The 24,471-nt window shown below is 45.7% G+C and overlaps 1 protein-coding gene across 1 annotated transcript in view; it reads left to right on the forward strand.

The window, feature by feature from the left end:
- The first annotated feature begins 22,818 nt into the window (after positions 1 to 22,818).
- The window catches only part of mphosph6 (M-phase phosphoprotein 6), a 55,343-nt gene continuing 53,690 nt past the window's right edge, over positions 22,819 to 24,471 (forward strand). The window contains exon 1 of the mRNA XM_068049166.1: positions 22,819 to 22,996. Within this exon, the coding sequence (XP_067905267.1) occupies positions 22,946 to 22,996 (51 nt within the window). The 5' untranslated portion in view covers positions 22,819 to 22,945. The remainder of the gene's footprint in view (positions 22,997 to 24,471) is intronic.

The following is a 24,471-nucleotide window of genomic DNA, read 5'->3' on the forward strand; positions in this document are numbered from 1 at the left end:
AACGCATGTGAGAGCAGCAGGGAGAAGAAGATCCCAAACAGTGTAGGTGCGAGAACACAGCCCTGTTTCACGCCACTCAGGATAGGAAAGGGGTCTGTTGAGGCGCCGCTATGCTGAATTGTGCCTTTCATATTGTCATGGAATTCCATGACAATATGAAAGCAGCACCAGGTATACTTAAAAATAAGGTGTCAGCTGGTGAAGCTACAACACAGGACTACTTGCATGCCAAACAGTGGAAGCAGCATGCAATTGACAGGGCTAAGCAATCACATGACCAATGGATCAGATCTAAGCTCTGCAGTCCTGCCACATCCAGTGTGAATGGTGGTGGACAATTAAACAACTGACAGGAGGAGGAGGCTCCACAAACATCCCCATCCTCAATGATGGGAAAGCCCAGCACATCAGTGCAAAAGACAAGGCTGAAGCATTTGCAGGAATCTTCAGCCAGAGGTGCCGAGTGGATGATCTTGGCCTCCTTCTGAAGTCCCAAGCATCACAGATGCCAGTCTTCAGCCAATCTGATTCACTCCACGTGATATCAAGAAATGGCTCAAGGCACTAGATACTGCAAAGGCTATGGGCCCTGACAACATTCTGGCAATAGTACTGAAGACTTGTGCTCCAGAACTAGTCGTGCCCCTAGCCAAGCTATTCCAGTACAACATGGCATTTACCCAGCAATGTGGAAAATTACCAAGGTATGTCCTGTGCACAAAAAGCAGGAAAAATCCAACCCGGCCAATTACCGTCCTATCAGACTACTCCTGATCATCATTAAAGTGATTGACAGTGCTATCAAGCGGCACTTGCTCAGCAATAACCTGCTCACTGGCGTTCAGGTTGGGTTACACCAAAACCACTCAGCTCCTGACCTCATTATAGCCTTGGTCCAAACATGGACAAAAGTGCTGAACTCCAGAGGTGAGGTGAGAGTGACTGCCCTTGACATCAAGGCAACATTTGATCGGGTATGGCATCAAGGAGTCTTAGAAAAACTGGAGTCGATGGGAATCAGTGGGAAAATTCTCTGCTGGTTGGAGTCACATCTATCACAAATGAAGATGGTTGTGGTTGTTGGAGGTAAATCATCTCAGTCCCAGGACATTACTGCAGGAGTTCCTCAGGGTAGTGTCCTAGGCCTACTGCTTCAGCTGCTTCATCAATGACCTTCCCTCCGTCATTAGGTCAGAAGTGGGGATGTTTGCTGATGATTTCACAATGTTCAGCCCCATTTGCGACTCGTTAGACAGTGAAACAGCTCGTGTTTCTATGCAGTAAGACCTGGACAACATCCAGGCTTGGGCTGATAAGTGGCAAGTAACATTCAGTCCACACAAATGCCAGGCAATGAGCATCTCAAAGAAGAGAGAATCTAACCATCTCCCCTTGACGTTCAATGGCATTACCATTGTTAAATTCCCCACTATCAACATCCTGGAGGTCACCATTAACCAGAAACTGAACTTGACCAGCTACATAAATGCTGTGACTACAAGAGCAGGTCAGAGGCTGGGAATTCTGTGGTGAGTAGCTCACCTCCTGACTCCCCAATGCCTGTCCACCATCAACAAGGCAAAAGCCAGGAGTGATGGAATACTCTCCACTTGCCTAGATGGGGGTGCAGCTCCAACAACACTTAAGGAGCTCGACACTATCAAAGACAAAGCAGCCTGCTTGACCGGCACCCCATTTACCACCTTGAACATTCACCTCCTCCACCACCGATGCACAGTGGCAGCAGTGTGTATCATCTACAAGATGCACTGCAGCAACTCACCAAGGCTCCTTAGACCTTCCAAACCCATGACCTCTACCACATAGAAGGGCAAGGGCAGCAGATGCATGGGAACACCACGACCTGCAAGTTCTCCTCCAAGCCACACATCATCCTGATTTGGAACTATATCGCCGTTCCATTACTGACACTGGGTCAAAATCCTGGAACTCCCTTCCTAACAGCACTGTGGGTGTACCTACACCCAAAGGACTGCAGTGGTTCAAGAAGGCAGTTCACCACCACCTTTTCAAGGACAATTACAGATGGGCAATAAATGCTGGCATAGCCAGCGACACCCACATCCCCCGAACATGGATTCCAAGCTGCAGACATCTTCTGCCTGCAGGAGCTCCCAGCGCTAGATATTTCGACGTGACTTTCAAGAATGTAACAGGACGCATCAAGTTCCTGAAGGTGTTCAAGGAGAAAGGAAACCAGGATCCACTGTCGATCCTCACAGTGGAGCCACTCGTCACGCTGCTGTCGGAATGCGATCGGGTGGTGACAATCCACCTCCTACAACCCCCATGTTCCTGTCATGGATGTACGCACCTTCCTCGCCAGGTATGTCGAGGAGGCCGGCAGCAGCACTGAGGTCAAGGACCCCAGCAAGCGGCAGGTCAAGGTGACTTTGAAGGTCGTGCTAATGGAGCCATCATCCATCGTCCCCCCAGCTTCGCTATCGGGGGAGGTTGAGGCTTCTTGGTCTATGCAGGGCAGCCCAGAGTTCGTCGTATCTGCAGCAAATCTGGTCATATGGCAGCCAACTGCAGAACAGTCATCTGCAAGAACTGCAAGAAGGAAGGCTATCAGACCAAGGACTGTAAACAAAGTAAGTGCTGCAATCTTTGTGGTGGGGCAGGCCACCTCTACAAAACCTGCCCCAAACGCTGCCTCAGTTATGTTCAGGCGGTAAGGTCCAAGGAAAGGCTGGGAGAAGAAACGGTGAATGTGTCTGGTGCTGGGAGGGACTGCAATCCTCCCCGCAGTGAGGAAAGTCTATGAGAAGGAGAAGAAAGGGGAAGCAGCTGCAACCAGCAACCCAACACCTACCCCACAGCCGGAAACTCCTCCTCTACAGACAATATCAATGGAGGAGGAGGCAGGAGATGGACAAACTAGTCAGTGGCAAGTGGTAAAAAGGAAAACCACAAAGAAGAAGCCTCCAAAAAGGAACAGGCCACCACCCAAATCAGTGGCAAGAGGAGGCTACTGTCTGAGACAGACTACAGCAACTTCTCCTCATTGGACGAGGAAGGGATGGAAAGACGGCACCCGCAAAAGAAGCGGCAGGACTCATAGGAGCTGGAAAAGAAAGCCGCCCAGCCCCAGGGCACTGGAAGCTGTGACGGGCACAGCATGCCCCAACCCCAAAGCATGGATCCCAGCGAGATGCCCAGCGCACCCCAGTTCCGTGAATCCAAGAGCAGCGAAGCGTCCGGCGCACTCCAGCTCCGGGAAGCCAGGAGCAGTGATATCTTTGAGGAGGAACAGAGGGGAAGTACATTAACAGCAGAGGACAGCCCAAGCCTTGGTGTGGACAAGATCCCCCCCCCCCCCCTCCCACCTCGAGATGCACAACATCTTTAGCAAACCTGCAGACGGAGCCCAGTCTAGATACACCTGGTGAAGACCGGACGAGTCTGCCCGTTCCAGGATTGACTTCCTGCTTAAAAGAACAAAGAGAACAAAAGAACAAAGAACAAAGAAAATTACAGCACAGGAACAGGCCCTTCGGCCCTCCAAGCCTGCGCCGATCCTGATCCTCTATCTAAACATGTCGCCTATTTTCTAAGGGTCTGTATCTCTTTTCTTACTGCCCATTCATGTATCTGTCTAGATACATCTTAAAAGACGCCATCGTGCCCGCATCTACCACCTCCGCTGGCAACGCATTCCAGGCACCCACCACCCTCTGCGTAAAGAAATTTCCACGCATATCCCCCCTAAACTTTTCCCCTTTTACTTTGAACTCGTGTCCTCTAGTAATTGAATCCCCCACTCTGGGAAAAAGCCTCTTGCTATCCACCCTGTCTATACCTCTCATGATTTTGTACACCTCAATCAGGTCCCCCCTCAATCTCCGTCTTTCTAATGAAAATAATCCTAATCTACTCAACCTCTCTTCATAGCTAGCGCCCTCCATACCAGGCAACATCCTGGTGAACCTCCTCTGCACCCTCTCCAAAGCATCCACATCCTTTTGGTAATGTGGCGACCAGAACTGCACGCAGTATTCCAAATGTGGCCGAACCAAAGTCCTATACAACTGTAACATGACCTGCCAACTCTTGTACTCAATACCCCGTCCGATGAAGGAAAGCATGCCGTATGCCTTCTTGACCACTCTATTGACCTGCGTTGCCACCTTCAGGGAACAGTGGACCTGAACACCCAAATCTCTCTGGACATCAATTTTCCCCAGGACTTTTCCATTTGTGTCCCTTGCTTTCACGGTCAGATCCACCGATGTCAAGCCGATGTTCTTCTCTGACCACTGCCTCCTGCTGGACAACTGTCACTTACAGGACGATCAGCGGGTTGGCAGGGAGACATGGAAGCTGAATGTTACACTGCTAACCCCAGAGAACATTGAGGAACTCAAAAGAGATTACAAAGGTTGGAGAACCGTGAAACCCCTCTTTGGGATGCCAGTGCATTGGTGGGAAGCAATCAAGGCGAACATCAAGAGGTTCTTTATCTCACAGGTGTTCAGAGGGCAAGAGAGAGACAGAGGGAAATGTCCCGACTCGAGAAAAGAATGCAAAATCTGCTCTGGCTGCAGTCGATGGGGCTCAAGGTCAAGGAGGATCTCCAAGAGATGAAGAGCCAGCAGGGCTCGCTCTTTGCCACAGAGGCCTCCAAGATCATTTTCCGGTCCAGAATCCACTCCGTTGAGCAGGATGAGATGTGCTCGCATTTCTTCTTCCAAAAGGTGCACACAGAGAGCTCTGTGATCAGCAGCCTGAAGGAAGAGGACGGCTCAGTAACATCTTTGCAGTCTGACATACTAAGGATTACCAAATCCTTTTATGCTGGGCTGTATGATGTGAAGCCCACGGACAGCACGGCCTCCCAGTCCTTCCTGTCGTCTATCACGGAAGTCTTAGATGACAGCATGCGGGATAGTCCGGACAAACCGCTAACTCTCGACGAGCTGACTTAGGCCGTCAGGTCCTTCGAGACGAGTAAAACTCCCGGAAGCGACGGCTTACTGGTTGAGTTGTATTCGGCTCTGTGGGACTGGATTGGCCCAAACCTGCTGGAAGTATACGAGAGTATGCTTCTGGCCAGCAGCATGTCAAAATCCAGGAGGAAATGCATCATCACCCTCATCTACAAGCGGAAGGGGGAGAGGGTGGAAATCAGAAATTGGTGGCCCATCTCACTGCTTAATGTAGACTACAAGATTTTGTCCAAAGTCATCGCCAGTTGGGTCAAGTCTGCTCTGGAGTTGGTGATTCACCCCGATCAGACCTGTACTGCACCCAGCAGGAAGATCTCTGATAGTCTCGTGCTACTCAGGGACACGATCACCTATGTACGGGACAGGGGGGTAGACACCTGCCTCATCAGCTTGGACCAGGAGAAGGCCTTTGATAAGATATCACACACATTCATGATGGACGTTCTCTCCAAAATGGAGTTTGGGGATGGAATTTGCAATTGGATCAAACTGCTTGACACAAATATCAACAGTGCAGTCTCGATCAATGGGTGGGAATCAGAAAGTTTCCCGATCAAATCTGGAGTCAGACAGGGCTGCCCTCTCTCTCCGGCCTTGTTTGTTTGCTGCATCAAACCTTTTGCTGAGTCCATTAGGAAAGATGCAGGTATAAGAGGGGTGACAATGCCAGGCAGCAGAGGCACTCAGGTTAAAGCCTCCCTGTACATAGATGACGGATCTGGTGTCCGTTCACAGACTGATGAGTATCTGTGACCAGTTCGAACTGGCCTCGGGAGCCAAAGTAAATTGCGGCAAGTGCGAGGCCATGTTCTTTGGGAACTGGGCTGACCGATCCTTTGTCCCTTTCACCGTCAGGTCAGAATACCTGAAGGTGCTGGGAATATGGTTCAGAAGGGCCGGGGCGCGCGCCAAAATGCTGGAAGGAGCGAGTAGCCATGGTACACCACAAACTGAGTATGTGGGAGCAGCGATCTCTCTCCATTGTGGATAAGAACCTGGTCAACAGGTGCGAGGTGATCGCGTTGTTGCTGTATGTGGCGCAAGTCTGGCCCATACCCCACTCCTGTGCCGTGGCGGTCACCTGAGCCAATTTCCACTTTATCTGGAGATGCATCGTGTCCGGAGGGACACGATGTTCTAACCTCTGGAAAAAGGCGGATAAAATGTACCCAACATCGCCCTCATCCTGATGACCACCTTCGTGTGTGGCTACATCAAGCTGTGCATAGAATCCCACTATGCAAACACCTGGTGTCACTATGTGCTGAGGTTCTATCTGTCCCGGTGTTGCGAAGGATGGGTCTGGCCACATTGCTGCGGAACGCTCCATCCAGTTGGACCGTGCCGTACCACCTATCCTTCGTGGAAAAGTTTGTGCAGAAAAACACCTTTGACCACCAATCCATCAGGCAGTGGTCTGCACAGAATGTCCACAAGGGAAAAGGAGATGGTGGATCCTGTCGGATGGTTCCCCGAGCAGACTGCCAATGTCATTTGGCAAAATGCCTCATCACCAGAACTTTCAAACAAGCACAAAGATGTAGTGGTGGTGAGAAGGGCCCGCCCCATCAGAACCTTCCTGCACGCCCGGAATCTCACCACCTCTGCACACTGCCCTCGAGGTGGCTGTGGTGGGCAAGAGACTGTTGCCCACCTCCTTCTGGAATGTGTTTTTGCAAAGCAGGTGTGGAAAGAGATGCAATGGTTTTTGTCGAGGTTCATCCCAAGCAGCTCTGTAACACAAAGGTCTGTGCTCTACGGGCTGTTCCCAGCGACGTACACCGAGATAAGCATTATCTGCTGCTAGAGGACTATCAATTTGGTGAAAGATGCTCTTTGGTCTGCCCGAAATTTGCTGGTCTTCCAGCGCAAAGAGTTGTCCACGACCGAATGTTGCAGACTGGCACATTCCAAGCTCCAGGAATGCGTGCTGAGGGACGCACTAAAGCTTGGGGCAGCCGCAGCAAAGGCTCAATGGGGAAAGACCCATAGTGAACCGAGGAGCTGGATCTATGGAAAACCCCCCAGGCTGTATACATAAAATATGGGTTTGCTGTAAAATTTACATGGCATGTAAAATGGAATGGAAGGGTTGTGAGGCAACTCACTCCTGTATTGAAGAAAACTGATTTCCTTTGCACTTTCTGGAATGTCAACTTGGTACTGTTTTGAACTGTTGTAATATATTTTTGATGGATTTTTATGAATAAAGTGTATTTTTGATAACAAAAGTAAAAGAAAAGTCACTGGTGTCATACATGCATATATTACATGTTCATGAAATAGTTGTTGAATACAAAAAGTTGAATAGTTTCATAATGGGCCGGATTTTATTCCAGCGACAGGCCGGAAGGTTGGCAGGAGAACCCACCTCAGACCTCCAACGGACACCAATTACAATTTAACTGCAGGCAGACAATTAATTGCCACTGCCTGTATTGCAGGAGGCCTTCTGAAGAGGAGTTCAGAGACCCTAGAACAGGTGAGTGGTGTTGGAGTCATCAGGACCAGTCAGACAGGCGCCAGTGATGGGGTGGGGGGAGGAGTGGGGGTTGGGAAGGGTGGGGAGGTCTGAGTGCGTGGATGGCCATCGCTGCCAGGGAGCCCTCCGGGTGCTATGCATTGCCCCCAAAGAAGGGACCCCTTGACCCTACTTAGGAGGCTGCCAGCTCTCACCTGGTGGCGTCTCCACGTGCTGGCAGGCCTCTCCGTCCTCCACAAAATTGGAGATTCAGGAAGAGATCCTTAAGTGGCCATTAACTTGCCACTTAAAGGGCTCAATTGGCCTGTAGTGGGAAGGCCTTCTCCGTCCAGGACAAAACGGCCGGGGGCCCGGACAATATCTGGAATGGCACCCCTTGACATTCTGTTTACACCCCACTGCCCCCGCCCCTCCCCCCACCCCACCCCGCCTCTGTGCCCATCTCCAAGGCCAGCATAAAATCCTGCCTAATGGATGATCCTTGACAAACTGAGGGGAGGCACTGCTACTTTAAACATATAATCAGATTTTTTTTTCATCCTATTTTGAGCCAATGAAAGACAAATCTTTAAAGAAAGCATAAATTCACAACAAAGTGTTTGGCAATTGATTTTTGATTTGTTTGAATGAGCTTTGTCATTTTCATGATAATCACATCACATATGAATTATCTAATGTATTTCAGCTTAATTTGCTTAAATCTTATGTATTTGTTAACAAAGAAAAGGTTTATATTGAGCACATTTTTACATGGATTCCATCTGTTTAAAATTGCAATGGTACTAATTCAGGAAAAATGGAATACCAATTCAAATAACTATAGGAATAACCTGCCATGTCTACTACCTGTCTTATCAACCAATCTTGATTGTTGTTTTTAGGATTTATAATCAACAGCATAATCTAAAGAGATATCTAGCTTGTTGGAGCCCAATATAGTCTGCTCAGGGTCAAGCATTCTGTGACATTCACAACCATAGGCTGTCATGACACAACAAATAATGGATTTCAGAAAAGACACCACTGCCTGGTTCCACTGTGTATATGAAAGAAGAAAGAATGGAATGGTCACTCAATACTGTTGCCCTTGGGTTTAAATAAAATGTTGCATCTCCTTTGATAAATGATTGACTCAATCCATAGCACGTGATGTGCAGAAGATAAAAACACTGTACTCAACTCAATGGAAAGCTATAAAGAAGGCCTTGCAAATTAGAGGTCAGCAGGGGAACAGTTTATATATAGTGCACTAAAAGGAAGAAAGCAGAAATAAAACTGGTTTCAAAGACTAGCTAAAAGTGAAGTAAAGGTCTGGGTGTGAGATTAGCAGCAGGAGAGATAATAATATGCTCTGAAAAAGCATTAGAAATAGTGAAAGATAAAGGAACTTAAATAAATAGTTTAAAATCAACTAAATGGGAAAATGAAGGTAAGGTAGTAGGTATAAGCCTATCTATAAAGCACAGAAAGGAACTATAAAACAGGTAGAAATATCTTCATTCACACAAAGCAACAACAAAATGGAAAGGGGTAAAACTGAGAAAAATTGAAAGATGAATGCAAGGTAACTAAGAAATGAAATGAAGGAAGACTTAGCAAAACAACTACAACTTGTATTTATACAGTGTCTTTAACATAGTAAAATATTCCAAGGCACTTCGCAGGAGTGTTAGCAAACAAAATTTGACACTGAGCCATATAAGCAGCTATTAGGAACATCCTAAAGGAGGAGAGAGAGGGGTAGAGTTGCAGAGAGGTTTAGTCTGTAGGGAATTCCAGAATTTAGGGCCAAGGCAGTTGAAAGCATAGCCAGCAATGGTGGAGCGATGAAAGTCAGGGATGGGCGATAATTGAACAAATAGCTGAATAGCTTGCCCTTTTGTAATACGGAAAGACTATATATCAATGAGTTATTGATTAGGAGAAATATTCTGTTTGTATGTTCAACACAGCACACAAGCAACTGCATTACTTATGAGTAACTTAAAGCAAGTTAATTGTTGATTATCTTCCATATTCAGTAGTTCCTTAATGCCTTATTTTAAATTGTGCAACAAAGTGACTCTTCAAACCACTGAAGGACAGCTATTGGATATGACACATTAGGGAGCTCTTTAGGACTAAGAATTGTGCCATTATGCATCAACTAAATGCAGCATGCTGACCAGCACTGTCAATCGTGATACCCAGAATGAAAACCATGAATACAAAACACCCTTGAAATAACAATATTATGGCTGGTAAATCCATAAATGGCATAAAGAATTTTAATCAAAGGGTATCAGTTGTATCTCTAACCCCTCCGTCTTAGTTCCACATCAGAGAATTGGCTGCAGATTTATCACCCACTTCTAAGGATTATTAGATGCCTAAAGTTTCCGCTTGCCTCCAAACCATATATATTACCTATTCTAAAATATACTGACAGTTATACAAAATAAGCCAGATACTCAGGGAACCACAGCTCACTACCTCACTGAACTAGTTAACCCCAACTCATGAAAGAAGGAGCCATACACAAATCTGTGAATTAACACTACTTCAGACTTGTTCAATACTTTAAAATGTAGCTATAAATGTAGCAGCAGCTTTTTCGGGAGCAGAGTGTGAGCGAGTGAGCAGCTGGGAAGGTCAGTTTGAAAGTAAATTTAATTTCCTTTTGTTTTTCGGCGGAGGCCAGGGGGCTGCTGGGTAAGTAAAACACTATATATTTGGGCGGTTTCTGAACCCGAGGCACCACACTTGTCGTGTCTCCCACCCGCCCTCCTCCTCCAACCAAAAAAAAAGGACTCGGTGGGGTGTTTATAAGGTAAGGCTTTTTCGATTTCTCTGGTTTTATTGTGATTGGTAAAAACTTTTCGTTCCTTTTTCATTTAACTAAGTTAAGCTTAAGATTAAAAATGGCAGGAGATCTCAGACACGTGTCATGCTCCTCTTGCTCAATCTGGGAGCTCAGGGACATGGCTGATGTCCCTGACTCCTTCACGTGCAGGAAGTGTGTCCAACTGCAGCTCTTGTTAGACCGCATGACGGCTCTCGAGCTGCGGATGGACTCACTTTGGAGCATGCGCGATGCTGAGGAGGTCGTGGATAGCACGTTTAGTGAATTGGTCACACCGCAGATTAGGATTGCTGAGGGAGAAAGGGAATGGGTGACCAAAAGGCAGAGAAAGAGCAGGAAGGCAGCGCAGGAGTCCCCTGCGGTCATCTCCCTCCAAAACAAGTATACCGTTTTGGATACTGTTGAGGGAGATGGCTCACCAGGGGAAGGCAGCAGTAGCCAGGTCCATGGCACCGTGGCTGGCTCTGCTGTTCAGAAGGGCGGGAAAAAGAGCGGAAGGGCTATAGTCATAGAGGATTCGATTGTAAGGGGAGTAGATAGGCGGTTCTGTGGTCGAAAACGAGGCTCCCGAATGGTATGTTGCCTCCCAGGTGCACGGGTCAGGGATGTCTCAGATCGGCTGCAGAACATTCTAAAGGGGGAGGGTGAACAGCCAGTTGTCATTGTGCACATAGGCACTAATGATATAGGTAAAAAACGGGATGAGGTCCTACAAGCAGAGTTTAGGGAGTTAGGAGCCAAGTTAAAAAGTAGGACCTCAGAGGTAGTAATCTCAGGATTACTACCAGTGCCACGTGATAGTCAAAGTAAAAATGAAAGAATAGTCAGGATGAATGCGTGGCTTGAGAGATGGTGCAGGAAGGAGGGGTTCAGATTTTTGGGACATTGGGACCGGTTCTGGGGGAGGTGGGACTATTACAAATTGGACGGTCTACACCTGGGCCGGACTGGAACCAATGTCCTTGGAGGTGCTTTTGCTAACGCTGTTGGGGAGGGTTTAAACTAATGTGGCAGGGGGATGGGAACCAATTGAGGTCAGTTGACAGTAAGGAGGTAGTAACAAAAGCCTGTAAGGAACTAGATAATGAAGTCAGTGTGACTAAGGGGAAGAGCAGGCAGGGAGCAGATGATGAATATAAAGGGACTGGTGGTCTGAGGTGCATTTGTTTTAATGCAAGAAGTGTAGTAGGTAAGGCAGATGAACTTAGGGCTTGGATTAGTACCTGGGAGTATGATGTTATTGCTATTACTGAGACTTGGTTGAGGGAAGGGCATGAGTGGCAACTAAATATCCCAGGATATCGATGCTTCAGGCGGGATAGAGAGGGAGGTAAAAGGGGTGGAGGAGTTGCATTACTGGTCAAAGAGGATATCACAGCTGTGCTGAAGGAGGGCACTATGGAGGACTCGAGCAGTGAGGCAATATGGACAGAACTCAGAAATAGGAAGGGTGCGGTAAGAATGTTGGGGCTGTACTACAGGCCTCCCAACAGCGAGCGTGAGATAGAGGTACAAATATGTAAACAGATTATGGAAAGATGTAGGAGCAACAGGGTGGTGGTGATAGGAGATTTTAATTTTCCCAACATTGACTGGGATTCGCTTAGTGTTAGAGGTCCAGATGGAGCAGAATTTGTAAGGAGCATCCAGGAGGGTTTTCTAGAGCAGTATGTAAATAGTCCAACTCGGGAAGGGGCCATACTGGACCTGGTGTTGGGGAATGAGCCCGGCCAGGTTGTTGAAGTTTCAGTAGGGGACTACTTTGGGAATAGTGATCACAATTCCGTAAGCTTTAAAATACTCATGGACAAAGACGAGAGTGGTCCTAAAGGAAGAGTGCTAAATTGGGCGAAGGCCAACTATACCAAAATTCGGCAGGAGCTGGGAAATGCAGATTGGGAGCAGCTGTTTGAAGGTAAATCCACATGTGATATGTGGGAGGCTTTTAAAGAGAGGTTGATTAGCGTGCAGGAGAGACATGTTCCTGTGAAAATGAGGGATAGAAATGGCAAGATTAGGGAACCATGGATGACAGGTGAAATCGTGAGACGAGCTAAGAGGAAAAAGGAAGCATACATAAGGTCTAGGCGGCTGATGAAAGACGAAGCTTTGAAAGAATATCGGGAATGTAGGACCAATCTGAAACGAGGAATTAAGAGGGCTAAAAGGGGTCATGAAATATCTTTAGCAAACAGGGTTCAGGAAAATCCCAAAGCCTTTTATTCATATATAAGGAGAAAGAGGGTAACTAGAGAAAGGATTGGCCCACTAAAGGACAAAGGAGGAATGTTATGCTTGGACTCAGAGAAAATGGGTGAGATTCTAAACGAGTACTTTGCATCGGTATTCACCGAGGAGAGGGACATGACGGATGTTGAGGTTAGGAACAGATGTTTGATTACTCTAGGTCAAGTCGGCATAAGGAGGGAGGAAGTGTTGGGTATTCTAAAGGGCATTAAGGTGGACAAGTCCCCAGGTCCGGATGGGATCTATCCCAGGTTACTGAGGGAAGCGAGAGAGGAAATAGCTGGGGCCTTAACAGATATCTTTGCAGCATCCTTAAACACGGGTGAGGTCCCGGAGGACTGGAGAATTGCTAATGTTGTCCCCTTGTTTAAGAAGGGTAGCAGGGATAATCCAGGTAATTATAGACCGGTGAGCCTGACGTCAGTGGTAGGGAAGCTGCTGGAGAAGATACTGAGGGATAGGATCTATTCCCATTTGGAAGAAAATGGGCTCATCAGTGATAGGCAACATGGTTTTGTGCAGGGAAGGTCATGTCTTACCAACTTAATAGAATTCTTTGAGGAAGTGACAAAGTTGATTGATGAGGGAAGGGCTGTCGATGTCATATACATGGACTTCAGTAAGGCGTTTGATAAGGTTCCCCATGGCAGGCTGATGGAGAAAGTGAAGGCGCATGGGGTCCAAGGTGTACTAGCTAGATGGATAAAGAACTGGCTGGGCAACAGGAGACAGAGAGTAGCAGTAGAAGGGAGTTTCTCAAAATGGAGACGTGTGACCAGTGGTGTTCCACAGGGATCCGTGCTGGGACCACTGTTGTTTGTGATATACATTAATGATTTGGAGGAAAGTATAGGTGGACTGATTAGCAAGTTTGCAGACGACACTAAGATTGGTGGAGTAGCAGATAGTGAAGGGGACTGTCAGAGAATACAGCAGAATATAGATAGATTGGAGAGTTGGGCAGAGAAATGGCAGATGGAGTTCAATCAGGGCAAATGCGAGGTGATGCATTTTGGAAGATCCAATTCAAGAGTGAACTATACAGTAAATGGAAAAGTCCTGGGGAAAATTGATGTCCAGAGAGATTTGGGTGTTCAGGTCCACTGTTCCCTGAAGGTGGCAACGCAGGTAAATAGAGTGGTCAAGAAGGCATACGGCATGCTTTCCTTCATCGGACGGGGCATTGAGTACAAGAGTTGGCAGGTCATGTTACAGTTGTATAGGACTTTGGTTCGGCCACATTTGGAATACTGCGTACAGTTCTGGTCGCCACATTATCAAAAGGATGTGGATGCTTTGGAGAGGGTGCAGAGGAGGTTCACCAGGATGTTGCCTGGTATGGAGGGCGCTAGCTATGAAGAGAGGTTGAGTAGATTAGGATTATTTTCATTAGAAAGACGGAGGTTGAGGGGGGACCTGATTGAGGTGTACAAAATCATGAGAGGTATAGACAGGGTGGATAGAAAGAGGCTTTTTCCCAGAGTGGGGGATTCAATTACTAGATGACACGAGTTCAAAGTGAAAGGGGAAAAGTTTAGGGGGGATATGCGTGGAAAGTTCTTTACGCAGAGGGTGGTGGGCACCTGGAACGCATTGCCAGCGGAGGTGGTAGATGCGGGCACGATGGCGTCTTTTAAGATGTATCTAGACAGATACATGAATGGGCAGGAAGAAAAGAGATACAGAACCTTAGAAAATAGGCGACATGTTTAGAGAGAGGATCTGGATCGGCGCAGGCTTGGAGGGCCGAAGGGCCTGTTCCTGTGCTGTAATTATCTTTGTTTGTTCTTTGTTCTAAACTTTTCTATACTAAAACAAAATAAAGTGTGCAGGTTTGAACTAGATCCTTTTAACAGGAAATACAGTATAATTACTGCATAAAAGGGCTTATTGTCATAAACTTAAAAAAAACAGGATTGGTGGAAACATGCTACATGACCCCAAGAATGTCTCCATTACCAGGCTCAGCACAAGGAATGTTTCTGCTCCCAGTCTCAGGCCGAGGAATGCCTCCACTCTTGACCTCAGCTTTAGGAACAGTTCCACTCTTGGGCTCCAACTCAGGTTTGTTGCTGCTACTGTCATCAGCGCTCGGAATACTTCTGCTCTTTATCTCAGTCCCAGGAATACCTCCACCTACCTTTGCTGTTCCATTTTGTCAGATAACAGAAAACTGACTAATCCATTCTGCTTCAGCTCAGATTTCCAGCTCTCATTTTACCTGATTGCTCAGCTCCATTTTGCCTGACTTCTTGGCACCCTGGCCCTCTTTTGCATTCACACCGAACTATGTTGTTCTTTCAATGTACCATTTTCTAACCAACTGTTCTAGTCCCTAGTTTGTGACCCAGACTAATTGTGAGCTGTGCTATGGGAATACTACCATTATGTAATAAATATGGGGGTTATATGCAAATTGACTCATCACCTAGTAATATTGTACTCCATATAATTCTGCTATTTCTTTGCAATGCATAGATATTACATCGTAAATGTACATTAAATATGCATTTGCTACAATACGTGTATAGCCTGGTATGTGTTAATTGAAGTGGAATATATAACAAGTACATGGGAATCATCGCAAAGCAATCAACTGTTCAGTGGATTCAGATAACGTAACCAACCACAAAACTGAAGCTCCCACCTGTACACAGCAGAGAGAAGAGAGAAACAGCAGGCAACAACAGGGCGGCACAGTGGCGCAGTGGTTAGCACCGCAGCCTCACGGCTCCAGGGACCCGAGTTCGATTCCGGGTACTGCCTGTGTGGAGTTTGCAAGTTCTCCCTGTGTCTGCGTGGGTTTTCTCCGGGTGCTCCGGTTTCCTCCTACAAGCCAAAAGACTTGCAGGTTGATAGGTAAATTGGCCATTATAAATTGTCACTAGTATAGGTAGGTGGTAGGGAAATATAGGGACAGGTGGGGATGTTTGGTGGGAATATGGGATTAGTGTAGGATTAGTCTAAATGGGTGGTTGATGTTCGGCACAGACTCGGTGGGCCGAAGGGCCTGTTTCAGTGCTGTATCTCTAATCTAATCTAAAAGAGAGTAAACAGAGAAAGAAAGAGCAAGAGAGGAGGTGGGAGAGAAAGGCAGGAAGGGAGAGTGAGGGGAGGATAGGGAAAGAGAGGAATCAAAAGGGAGTGAAAGGGACTGAAGACAAATGTAAGGGGAAAAGAATGAGAGATGAAGGAAGTAGAAAGGCACAAGAAGAGGAGGAGGTGACAGAACTAAAAGAAGTGAGATACGGTTGGAAGGACAAAAGGAAAAGAGGAGACAGAGAAACAGAAATGGAAGTGGCAGAAAGACGTGAAGAGAGAGAGAATTTCTCCAGCTTACCATACCAGTGTCTGTATTTAAAGGGTATGAGATTGTATTTGCATTATTTGTTGTAAGAAAAAAATGAAAACTTACTGGATTCATTATTTTAAATAAAATTTGTCAAGGCTTACATGATGTGAATGATCCATAAGCAAGGTGGGGTGGGTTTAAGAATATGAATATAAAATATCATTTTGCTCCAAAGTTTGAAGAAAGTAAGAGCCCTGTATAACCAAAAGCCTGAGATGTGCTATACTCATTGTTATCACAACAATGTCAAACTGCATTGATTTGCTACATTACAACAGTGAATACACTTCAAAAATATATTTTTTTTCATTCGTTCAAGGGATGTGAACATCACTGGGATGGCCAGCATTTATTGCCCATCCCAAATTGCCCTTGAAAAGGTGAGTCACCTTCTTGAACCGCTGCAGTCCATGTGGTGTAGGTACACACCCGGTGCTGTTGGGGAGGGAGCTCCAGGATTTTGACCCAGGACAGTGAAGGAGCTGTAAAGTGCTTTGGGATGCCCTGAGATAGTGAATGGTGCTAAATAAATGCACGTCCTTCTTTTGACATGGCATTGTCCAAATATGAAGCTAAATGTAATAATTAATATGAAATCAACAATTGTAGCATATCATTGTGTTATTAATTCATCTGACTCTGACTTCTTATGCATCTCTCTCACTGCACCATTGAAGGCTGTGCCTAAGATCATCTAGACCCTAAGCTCTGGAATTTCCTCCCCAAACCTATCTGCCTCTCTATCTCCAGCTCCTCTTTTAAGATCCTCTATAAAGCCCACCTCTTTGGCCAAGTTTTTGGTCACTCATCTTAATACTTCCTCCATTAGCTTGGTGTCTTTTTTGGTCTGATGCTTCAGGACATTTTTCTGCACTAAATGCATTACATGAATGCAAGTTCTTGTTGCTGTCATTATGAGCCGGATTTTGTATTGGTCATGATGGCAAAACTCTCAGTGTTCACCATCATTACCCCACTGAAACTGATGGCAATTTCTGGAGTCTGCACATACGCAGAATAATGCAGAAATCCAGAAGTTGCTTCTCCAGAGGGTGCATGGTTGAGATACACCCAGACTGCAATCAATGGAAATCAACTGAATTGACAGGAGATTCCATTCTTACGCTGTTCGTCTCTCTGTAAAAACTCTTGAAAATGTTGCACCATGTTGTGTAACGGGGTTTTAATGGCGTACTAACCTCATAATTACTGCTAAACACCCTCAAGGGCCCTGAAAAGCTAATTTTATATCTGTGGACTGTCAAACAATGATAAAAAATTCAATTTTTTTCTCTCAAATAAAGTTTACACTTATTTTTATTTATTTATTTAGAGATACAGCACTGAAACAGGCCCTTTGGCCCACCAAGCCGACCAACAACCACCCATTTATACTAACCCTGCAGTAATTCCATATTCCCTACCAGCTACCTACGCTGGGGGCAATTTACAACGGTCAATTTACCTATCAACCTGTAAGTCATTGGCTGTGGGAGGAAACCGGAGCACCCGGCGAAAACCCACGCGGTCACAGGGAGAACTTGTAAACTCCACACAGGCAGTACCCAGAATCGAACCCGCGTCCCTGGAGCTGCGAGGCTGCAGTGCTAACCACTGCGCCACTGTGCCGCCCAATCCCAGGACAGAGATCTGGGCATGAGAGCGGAGTGTTGGTGGTGGGGGTGGGTGTTGAAATGGCCAGCAACCGGAAGCTCTGCGTCATGCTTTCGGACTGAGCGGAGGTGTTCCGCAAAGCGGTCACCCAGTCTGTGTTTGGTCTCCCCAGTGTAGAGGAGACCACATTGTGAGCAGCGAATACAGTATACTAAATTGAAAGAAGTACAAGTAAATCGCTGCTTCACCATTTCCGCCACGTCCAGCATGATGCCACTATCAAATGCATCTTCCCCTCCCCTACCCTGTCAGCATTCCGAGGGGATTGTTCCCTCCGTGCCACCCTGGCCCACTACTCCATTACCCCCACCACCTCGTCCCTTCCTACGGCACCTTCCCTTGCAATCGCAGGAGGTGTAATACCTGCCCATTTGCCTACTCTCTCCTCACTATCCAAGGCCCCAAACACTCCTTTCAGGTGAAGCAGTGATTTACTTGTACTTCTTTCAATGTAGTATACTGTATTCGCTGCTCACAATGTTGGCTCCTCAACATTGGGGAGACCAAATGCCGATTGGGTGACTGCTTTGCAGAACACCTCCGCTCAGTCTGAAAGCATGACCCCAAGCTTCTGGTTGCTTGCCATTTCAACACTCTCCCCTGTTCTCATGCTCACATCTCTGTCCTGGGATTGCTGCAGTGTTCCAGTGAACATCAACGCAAGCACGCGGAACAGCATCTCACTTACCCATTAGGCACGCTACAGCCTGCCGGACTGAACACTGAGTTCAATAATTTCAGAGCATGACGGGCCCCCTTTTTATTTTTATTTTTTATTTGTTTATTTTATTTTAGTTTGGTTACTTTGTTTTTACTGTGCTTAGCCACTGTTTTTTCATGTTTGTGCTTTGGGCCAGAGCTGTTCATTTTTCTGTCAATTAACACCCTCTCTGCTTTGTCTTTCACCACACCATTAACATTCTGTTTGCCTTTGCTCCATGACCTTCTGGTCAGTTATTCTCTGTGACCTTTTCCCATCAACACCCTCGCTTTGGTTATCTCTTGCCCCACCCCAGCTTTATTTGCTTAAAACCTGTTATAGTTCTAATATTTGCCAGTTCTGATGAAAGGTCACTGACCTGAAACATTAACTCTGCTTCTCTGTCCACAGATGCTGCCAGACCTGCTGAGTATTTCGAGAATTTCTTGTTTTTATTTCACATTTCCAGCATCTGCAGTATTTTGCTTTGATATTGTTATATTTATTTTAACTTCTATCTTAATCCAATCATAATCTTTTATTTCACTATCTGAAAATTTAAACTAAAATTGAAGGATAATCACTGCTTTTAACTTCCTGGTTTGCAGTCTGTGAATACTTCAATGTGATTGGCTGCTAATTGCTGACATCACTCTTGCTGCACGCCAAGAGATCCCTTCACTTGGCACCAGGTTTAAACTGCCATCAGAAAAGGGGAAAATCATGCCACGGAGATCACTAGATCTTTGTGGGCAGCTTTCTCCGGTGTCAGTGGCAAGCATCTTTGCTTCACCGTTGACGTGCTTGCCTTCATTGGCTGAGGCATTGAGTACAAGAGTTGGGACATCATGTTACAGTTGTACATGACGTTGGTTAGGCCGCATTTGGAGTACTGTGTGCAGTTCCGGTCGCCGCACAACAGGAAAGATGTGATTAAGCTAGAGAGGGTGCAGAAAAGATTCACAAGGATGTTGCCTGGTTTGGAGGGCTTGAGATATAAAGAGAGATTGGATAGGCTGGGTCTGTTTTCCCTGGAACGAAGGAGAACAAAGAACAAGAACAAAGAAAATTACAGCACAGGAACAGGCCCTTCGGCCCTCCAAGCCTGCGCCGATCCAGATCCTCTATCTAAACATGTTGCCTATTTTCTAAGGGTCTGTATCTCTTTTCTTACTGCCCATTCATGTATCTGTCTAGATACATCTTAAAAGACGCCATCGTGCCCGCATCTACCACCTCCGCTGGCAACGCGTTCCAGGCACCCACCACCCTCTGCGTAAAGAACTTTCCACGCATATCCCCCCTAAACTTTTCCCCTTTCACTTTGAACTCGTGTCCTCTAGTAATTGAATCCCCCACTCTGGGAAAAAGCCTCTTGCTATCCACCCTGTCTATACCTCTCATGATTTTGTACACCTCAATCAGGTCCCCCCTCAACCTCCGTCTTTCTAATGAAAATAATCCTAATCTACTCAACCTCTCTTCATAGCTAGCGCCCTCCATACCAGGCAACATCCTGGTGAACCTCCTCTGCACCCTCTCCAAAGCATCCACATCCTTTTGGTAATGTGGCGACCAGACTGCACGCAGTATTCCAAATGTGGCCGAACCAAAGTCCTATACAACTGTAACATGACCTGCCAACTCTTGTACTCAATACCCCGTCCGATGAAGGAAAGCATGCCATATGCCTTCTTGACCACTCTATTGACCTGCGTTGCCACCTTCAGGGAACAATGGACCTGAACACCCAAATCTCTCTGTACATCAATTTTCCCCAGGACTTTTCCATTTACTGTGTAGTTCACTCTTGAATTGGATCTTCCAAAATGCATCACCTCACATTTTCCCTGATTGAACTCCATCTGCCATTTCTCTGCCCAAATCTCCAATCTATCTATATTCTGCTGTATTCTCTGACAGTCCCCTTCACTATCTGCTACTCCACCAATCTTAGTGTCGTCTGCAAACTTGCTAATCAGTCCACCTATACTTTCCTCCAAATCATTAATGTATATCACAAACAACAGTGGTCCCAGCACGGATCCCTGTGGAACACCACTGGTCACACGTCTCCATTTTGAGAAACTCCCTTCTACTGCTACTCTCTGTCTCCTGTTGCCCAGCCAGTTCTTTATCCATCTAGCTAGTACACCTTGGACCCCATGCGCCTTCACTTTCTCCATCAGCCTACCATGGGGAACCTTATCAAACGCCTTACTGAAGTCCATGTATATGACATCTACAGCCCTTCCCTCATCAATCAACTTTGTCACTTCCTCAAAGAATTCTATTAAGTTGGTAAGACATGACCTTCCCTGCACAAAACCATGTTGCTTATCACTGATAAGCCCATTTTCTTCCAAATGGGAATAGATCCTATCCCTCAGTATCTTCTCCAGCAGCTTCCCTACCACTGACGTCAGGCTCACCGGTCTATAATTACCTGGATTATCCCTGCTACCCTTCTTAAACAAGGGGACAACATTAGCAATTCTCCAGTCCTCCGGGACCTCACCCGTGTTTAAGGATGCTGCAAAGATATCTGTTAAGGCCCCAGCTATTTCCTCTCTCGCTTCCCTCAGTAACCTGGGATAGATCCCATCTGGACCTGGGGACTTGTCCACCTTAATGCCCTTTAGAATACCCAACACTTCCTCCCTCCTTATGCCGACTTGACCTAGAGTAATCAAACATCTGTTCCTAACCTCAACATCCGTCATGTCCCTCTCCTCGGTGAATACCGATGCAAAGTACTCGTTTAGAATCTCACCCATTTTCTCTGACTCCAAGCATAACATTCCTCCTTTGTCCTTTAGTGGGCCAATCCTTTCACTAGTTACCCTCTTTCTCCTTATATATGAATAAAAGGCTTTGGGATTTTCTTTAACCCTGTTTGCTAAAGATATTTCATGACCCCTTTTAGCCCTCTTAATTCCTCGTTTCAGATTGGTCCTACATTCCCGATATTCTTTCAAAGCTTCGTCTTTCATCAGCCGCCTAGACCTTATGTATGCTTCCTTTTTCCTCTTAGCTAGTCTCACAATTTCACCTGTCAGCCATGGTTCCCTAATCTTGCCATTTCTATCCCTCATTTTCACAGGAACATGTCTCTCCTGCACGCTAATCAACCTCTCTTTAAAAGCTGAGGGGGGACATGATAGAGGTATATAAAATTATGAGAGGCATAGATAGGGTAGATAGCCAGAGTCTGTTTCCCATGGTAGGGGTGACTAAAACTAGAGGACATAGATTTAAGGTGAGAGGGAGGAGGTTTAAAGGGGATCAAAGGGGTAAATTTTTCACACAAAGAATAGTGGGTATCTGGAATGAGCTGCCTGAGGAGGTGGTGGAGGCAGGAACAGTAGCGACATTTAAGAGGCATCTGGACAGGTACTTGAATGAGAAAGGCATAGAGGGATATGGAATTAATGCAGGCAGGTGGGATTAGTATAGATAGGCATTATGGTCGGCATGGACGCGGTGGGCTGAAGGGCCTGTTTCTATGCTGTACAACTCTTTGACTCTATGACTTAGAAATCCGGGCCCATGTGTGCAGTAAGATGTGGCACCATGGTGTGATAAGATACAGGTTTGCTGTGGGAGTTGCTGAATGTAGGAGCCCTTGCCTCCGTTGGCAAAAATCAGCTCGGCTGATCTCACACCCTAATATAAGAGCAAAATACGGCAGAAGTGATGAAGGGTCACTGACCTGAAAAGTTAACTCTGCTTCTCTCTCCACAGATGCTGCCAGACCTGCTGAATATTTCCAGCATTTATTGCTTTGATCTCACACCCTTCCGAGTAACAAGTTATTCATTTTCAAGTAACAGTGATACAAACTTTATAATGTACAATATTATACAAAAAATAATTGCAAGCTGAAGTAATTCAGCCAATTAAGCTCACTCCATCCACAGTTCCTCAGCTAGCTTTTTGTGGACTTCCCTCCTCTCTCCACCAAACATTAACTTCTGAAAGCAATCTCCCTGGAAAAAATAGTGAAGTTAAATATTTCTATACCCTTCTCAACAGGTAGCGATCTAGCTCTCTTTTAAATGTGTGAAATTGGCCCCAAATATGTTCTCTGAGAGTTTGATTCACTATTTTATGCAGTAAGTGGGGGAAGTTTTTTGTAATCTCTAATCTTTTGTAAATGTTTTTCTTCTACTTTTATGCTGGTTAAATTAAATAGCTTGTTTATTTCTATCTCAATGTATCACTTTCATTATTTTGAAGACCTGCATCAATTCATCCAACTGTCCTATTGGGTGCAAAAGGTGCATGATCTGGTGAGACTAGAAAGGGAAGAGAGTAGAAATAGAAACAAGGGAGTAACACCCTCCTTGTAAGGTCGTATCTTACTAACACAACAGATGCAGTAACGTTTTAAAATAAATAATTTTACAGGCATGCTTTGAGTTTATGAATGAGAAAAAAAACTAAAAAGTCAGAATTATATTTTCGACTAAAAGTTCTCCTTCCGGACCAGAACGTGAAGTGGCGAGACGTTGGACAGCTCCGCATCCTGCTTGTGGCGATTGATTTGCCAGCCTGCGGCGGCTCGAGAGTTCGGCTGATCGCGCCTGTTGCCAACGTGTTGCTGGGGACGGAGTGAGCGCTGTCTGCTTTGCTTTGTTTTGTTTGTTTAACTGGACCGTTTTGGTTTCAATGAAAAATGGCGAGAGAAAGCACAATGAAATTGTCGAAAAACCTGCTGAAAATGAAGGTATATTATTTCACAGGCTGTCACCGGGTGCAGGCTGACCTGTTCGTGGTGAGCTGTAGGCCCTGGGCCTGTTGAGCTTGTATATGTAAAACTGTTTTATGTATGTATATATATATGTGTGTGTGATATTCGGATCACCAATACAGTAATATTGCACCAGCAAGCTTTTAAATTGGAAATTACTTAACGAAAAAGTCCGCCTTTTAGAAGGAGAAATGTATTTTCTCATTCTGACTGTGGCGTTGTCACCTGCTTGGTGTCCCTTTATCATTTCAGGATATAAACGGAACAACCTCTCGTGGCTTGATTTTGGCTCCGACAACAGATTGGGGGAGTGGCTGCCAGTTTGAATTTTGCAGGTTGTGCCCACCCCGAGCAGCTTGGTTGGAGATGCGATTAGAGAATGCTGTCTGGAACTTTGCTCAAGTCACTTTTGGATTTGGTATAGGTGGTGCCAATTGGTTGTGTCCTGTCTCCAAAGTGGGAATATTACTCACATTGGTTGTGATTTTTGTTTTTTGATTTGGAGAAGCCAAATGATCCGTGAATCATAGTGATTATAATATGATTGAGATCAACGAGTTTTTGAAAGGGAGAAACCCGTAACAGCTTCTAAGATTCTAGATTTAGGTAAGGCTATCTTCAGTATGATGAGACAGTGACTGCCTACAGTGTACTGGGCAAAATCTGTTAATGGGTTAAGTGACATGATCAGTTGAGGTGCGGGGTCGGTGGGGTGGGTAGAGAGAGGTTTACAAAACAGAATTTAATGTGACACAGACCAGTTTATTACCCTAAGAGGAAAGAGCTCTACTTGCCAAAAAAGCCACGGATGACTAAAGAAAGAAGAGACAGCCTAAAACAATAAGCAAAAAGTGTAAATTCAAAAGTGCAAAAAAAGGTACAGATCTTGTCAAATGGGGAAGATGAAAAGAACAGCAAAAGATGACAAAACAGATAGTAAGAGGTATACAAAGGGAATATAAAAAGAAGCTTGCAAGGAATATCAATCAACACACATTTTTACGATAAAGGCAAAATACTGCAGATGCTGGAAACCTGAAATAAAAACAAGAAATGCTGAAACCACTCAGCAGGTCTGGCAGCATCTGTGGAAAGAGAAGCAGAGTTAACGTTTTGGGTCACTGACCCTTCTTCGGAGCTCATTTTTACAATTACTTTAGGAAAAAGAGGGTAGTTAGGAGCCATGTGAGCCCCTTGGAATCTGATAATAGTGATATTGTCAGTGAAAATATGGAAATGGCAGACATGTTGAGTAATTGCTTTGTGCCAGTATTTACAGTGGATGAGGTCAGCATTCTGGAAATCTCAAAGATACTGAGGGAAAGTGAGGGTTGAAATTGCATAGGCACTGGCCACAATTTTTCAGTCTTCCTTAGACTCTGGGGTGGTGCCAGAGGACTGGAGAATTGCAAACATTACACCCTTGTTCAAAAAAGAGTGTAAAGAAAAAT

Source organism: Heterodontus francisci, chromosome 17, assembly GCF_036365525.1.
Source record: "Heterodontus francisci isolate sHetFra1 chromosome 17, sHetFra1.hap1, whole genome shotgun sequence".
Taxonomy (NCBI): Eukaryota; Metazoa; Chordata; class Chondrichthyes; order Heterodontiformes; family Heterodontidae; genus Heterodontus; species Heterodontus francisci.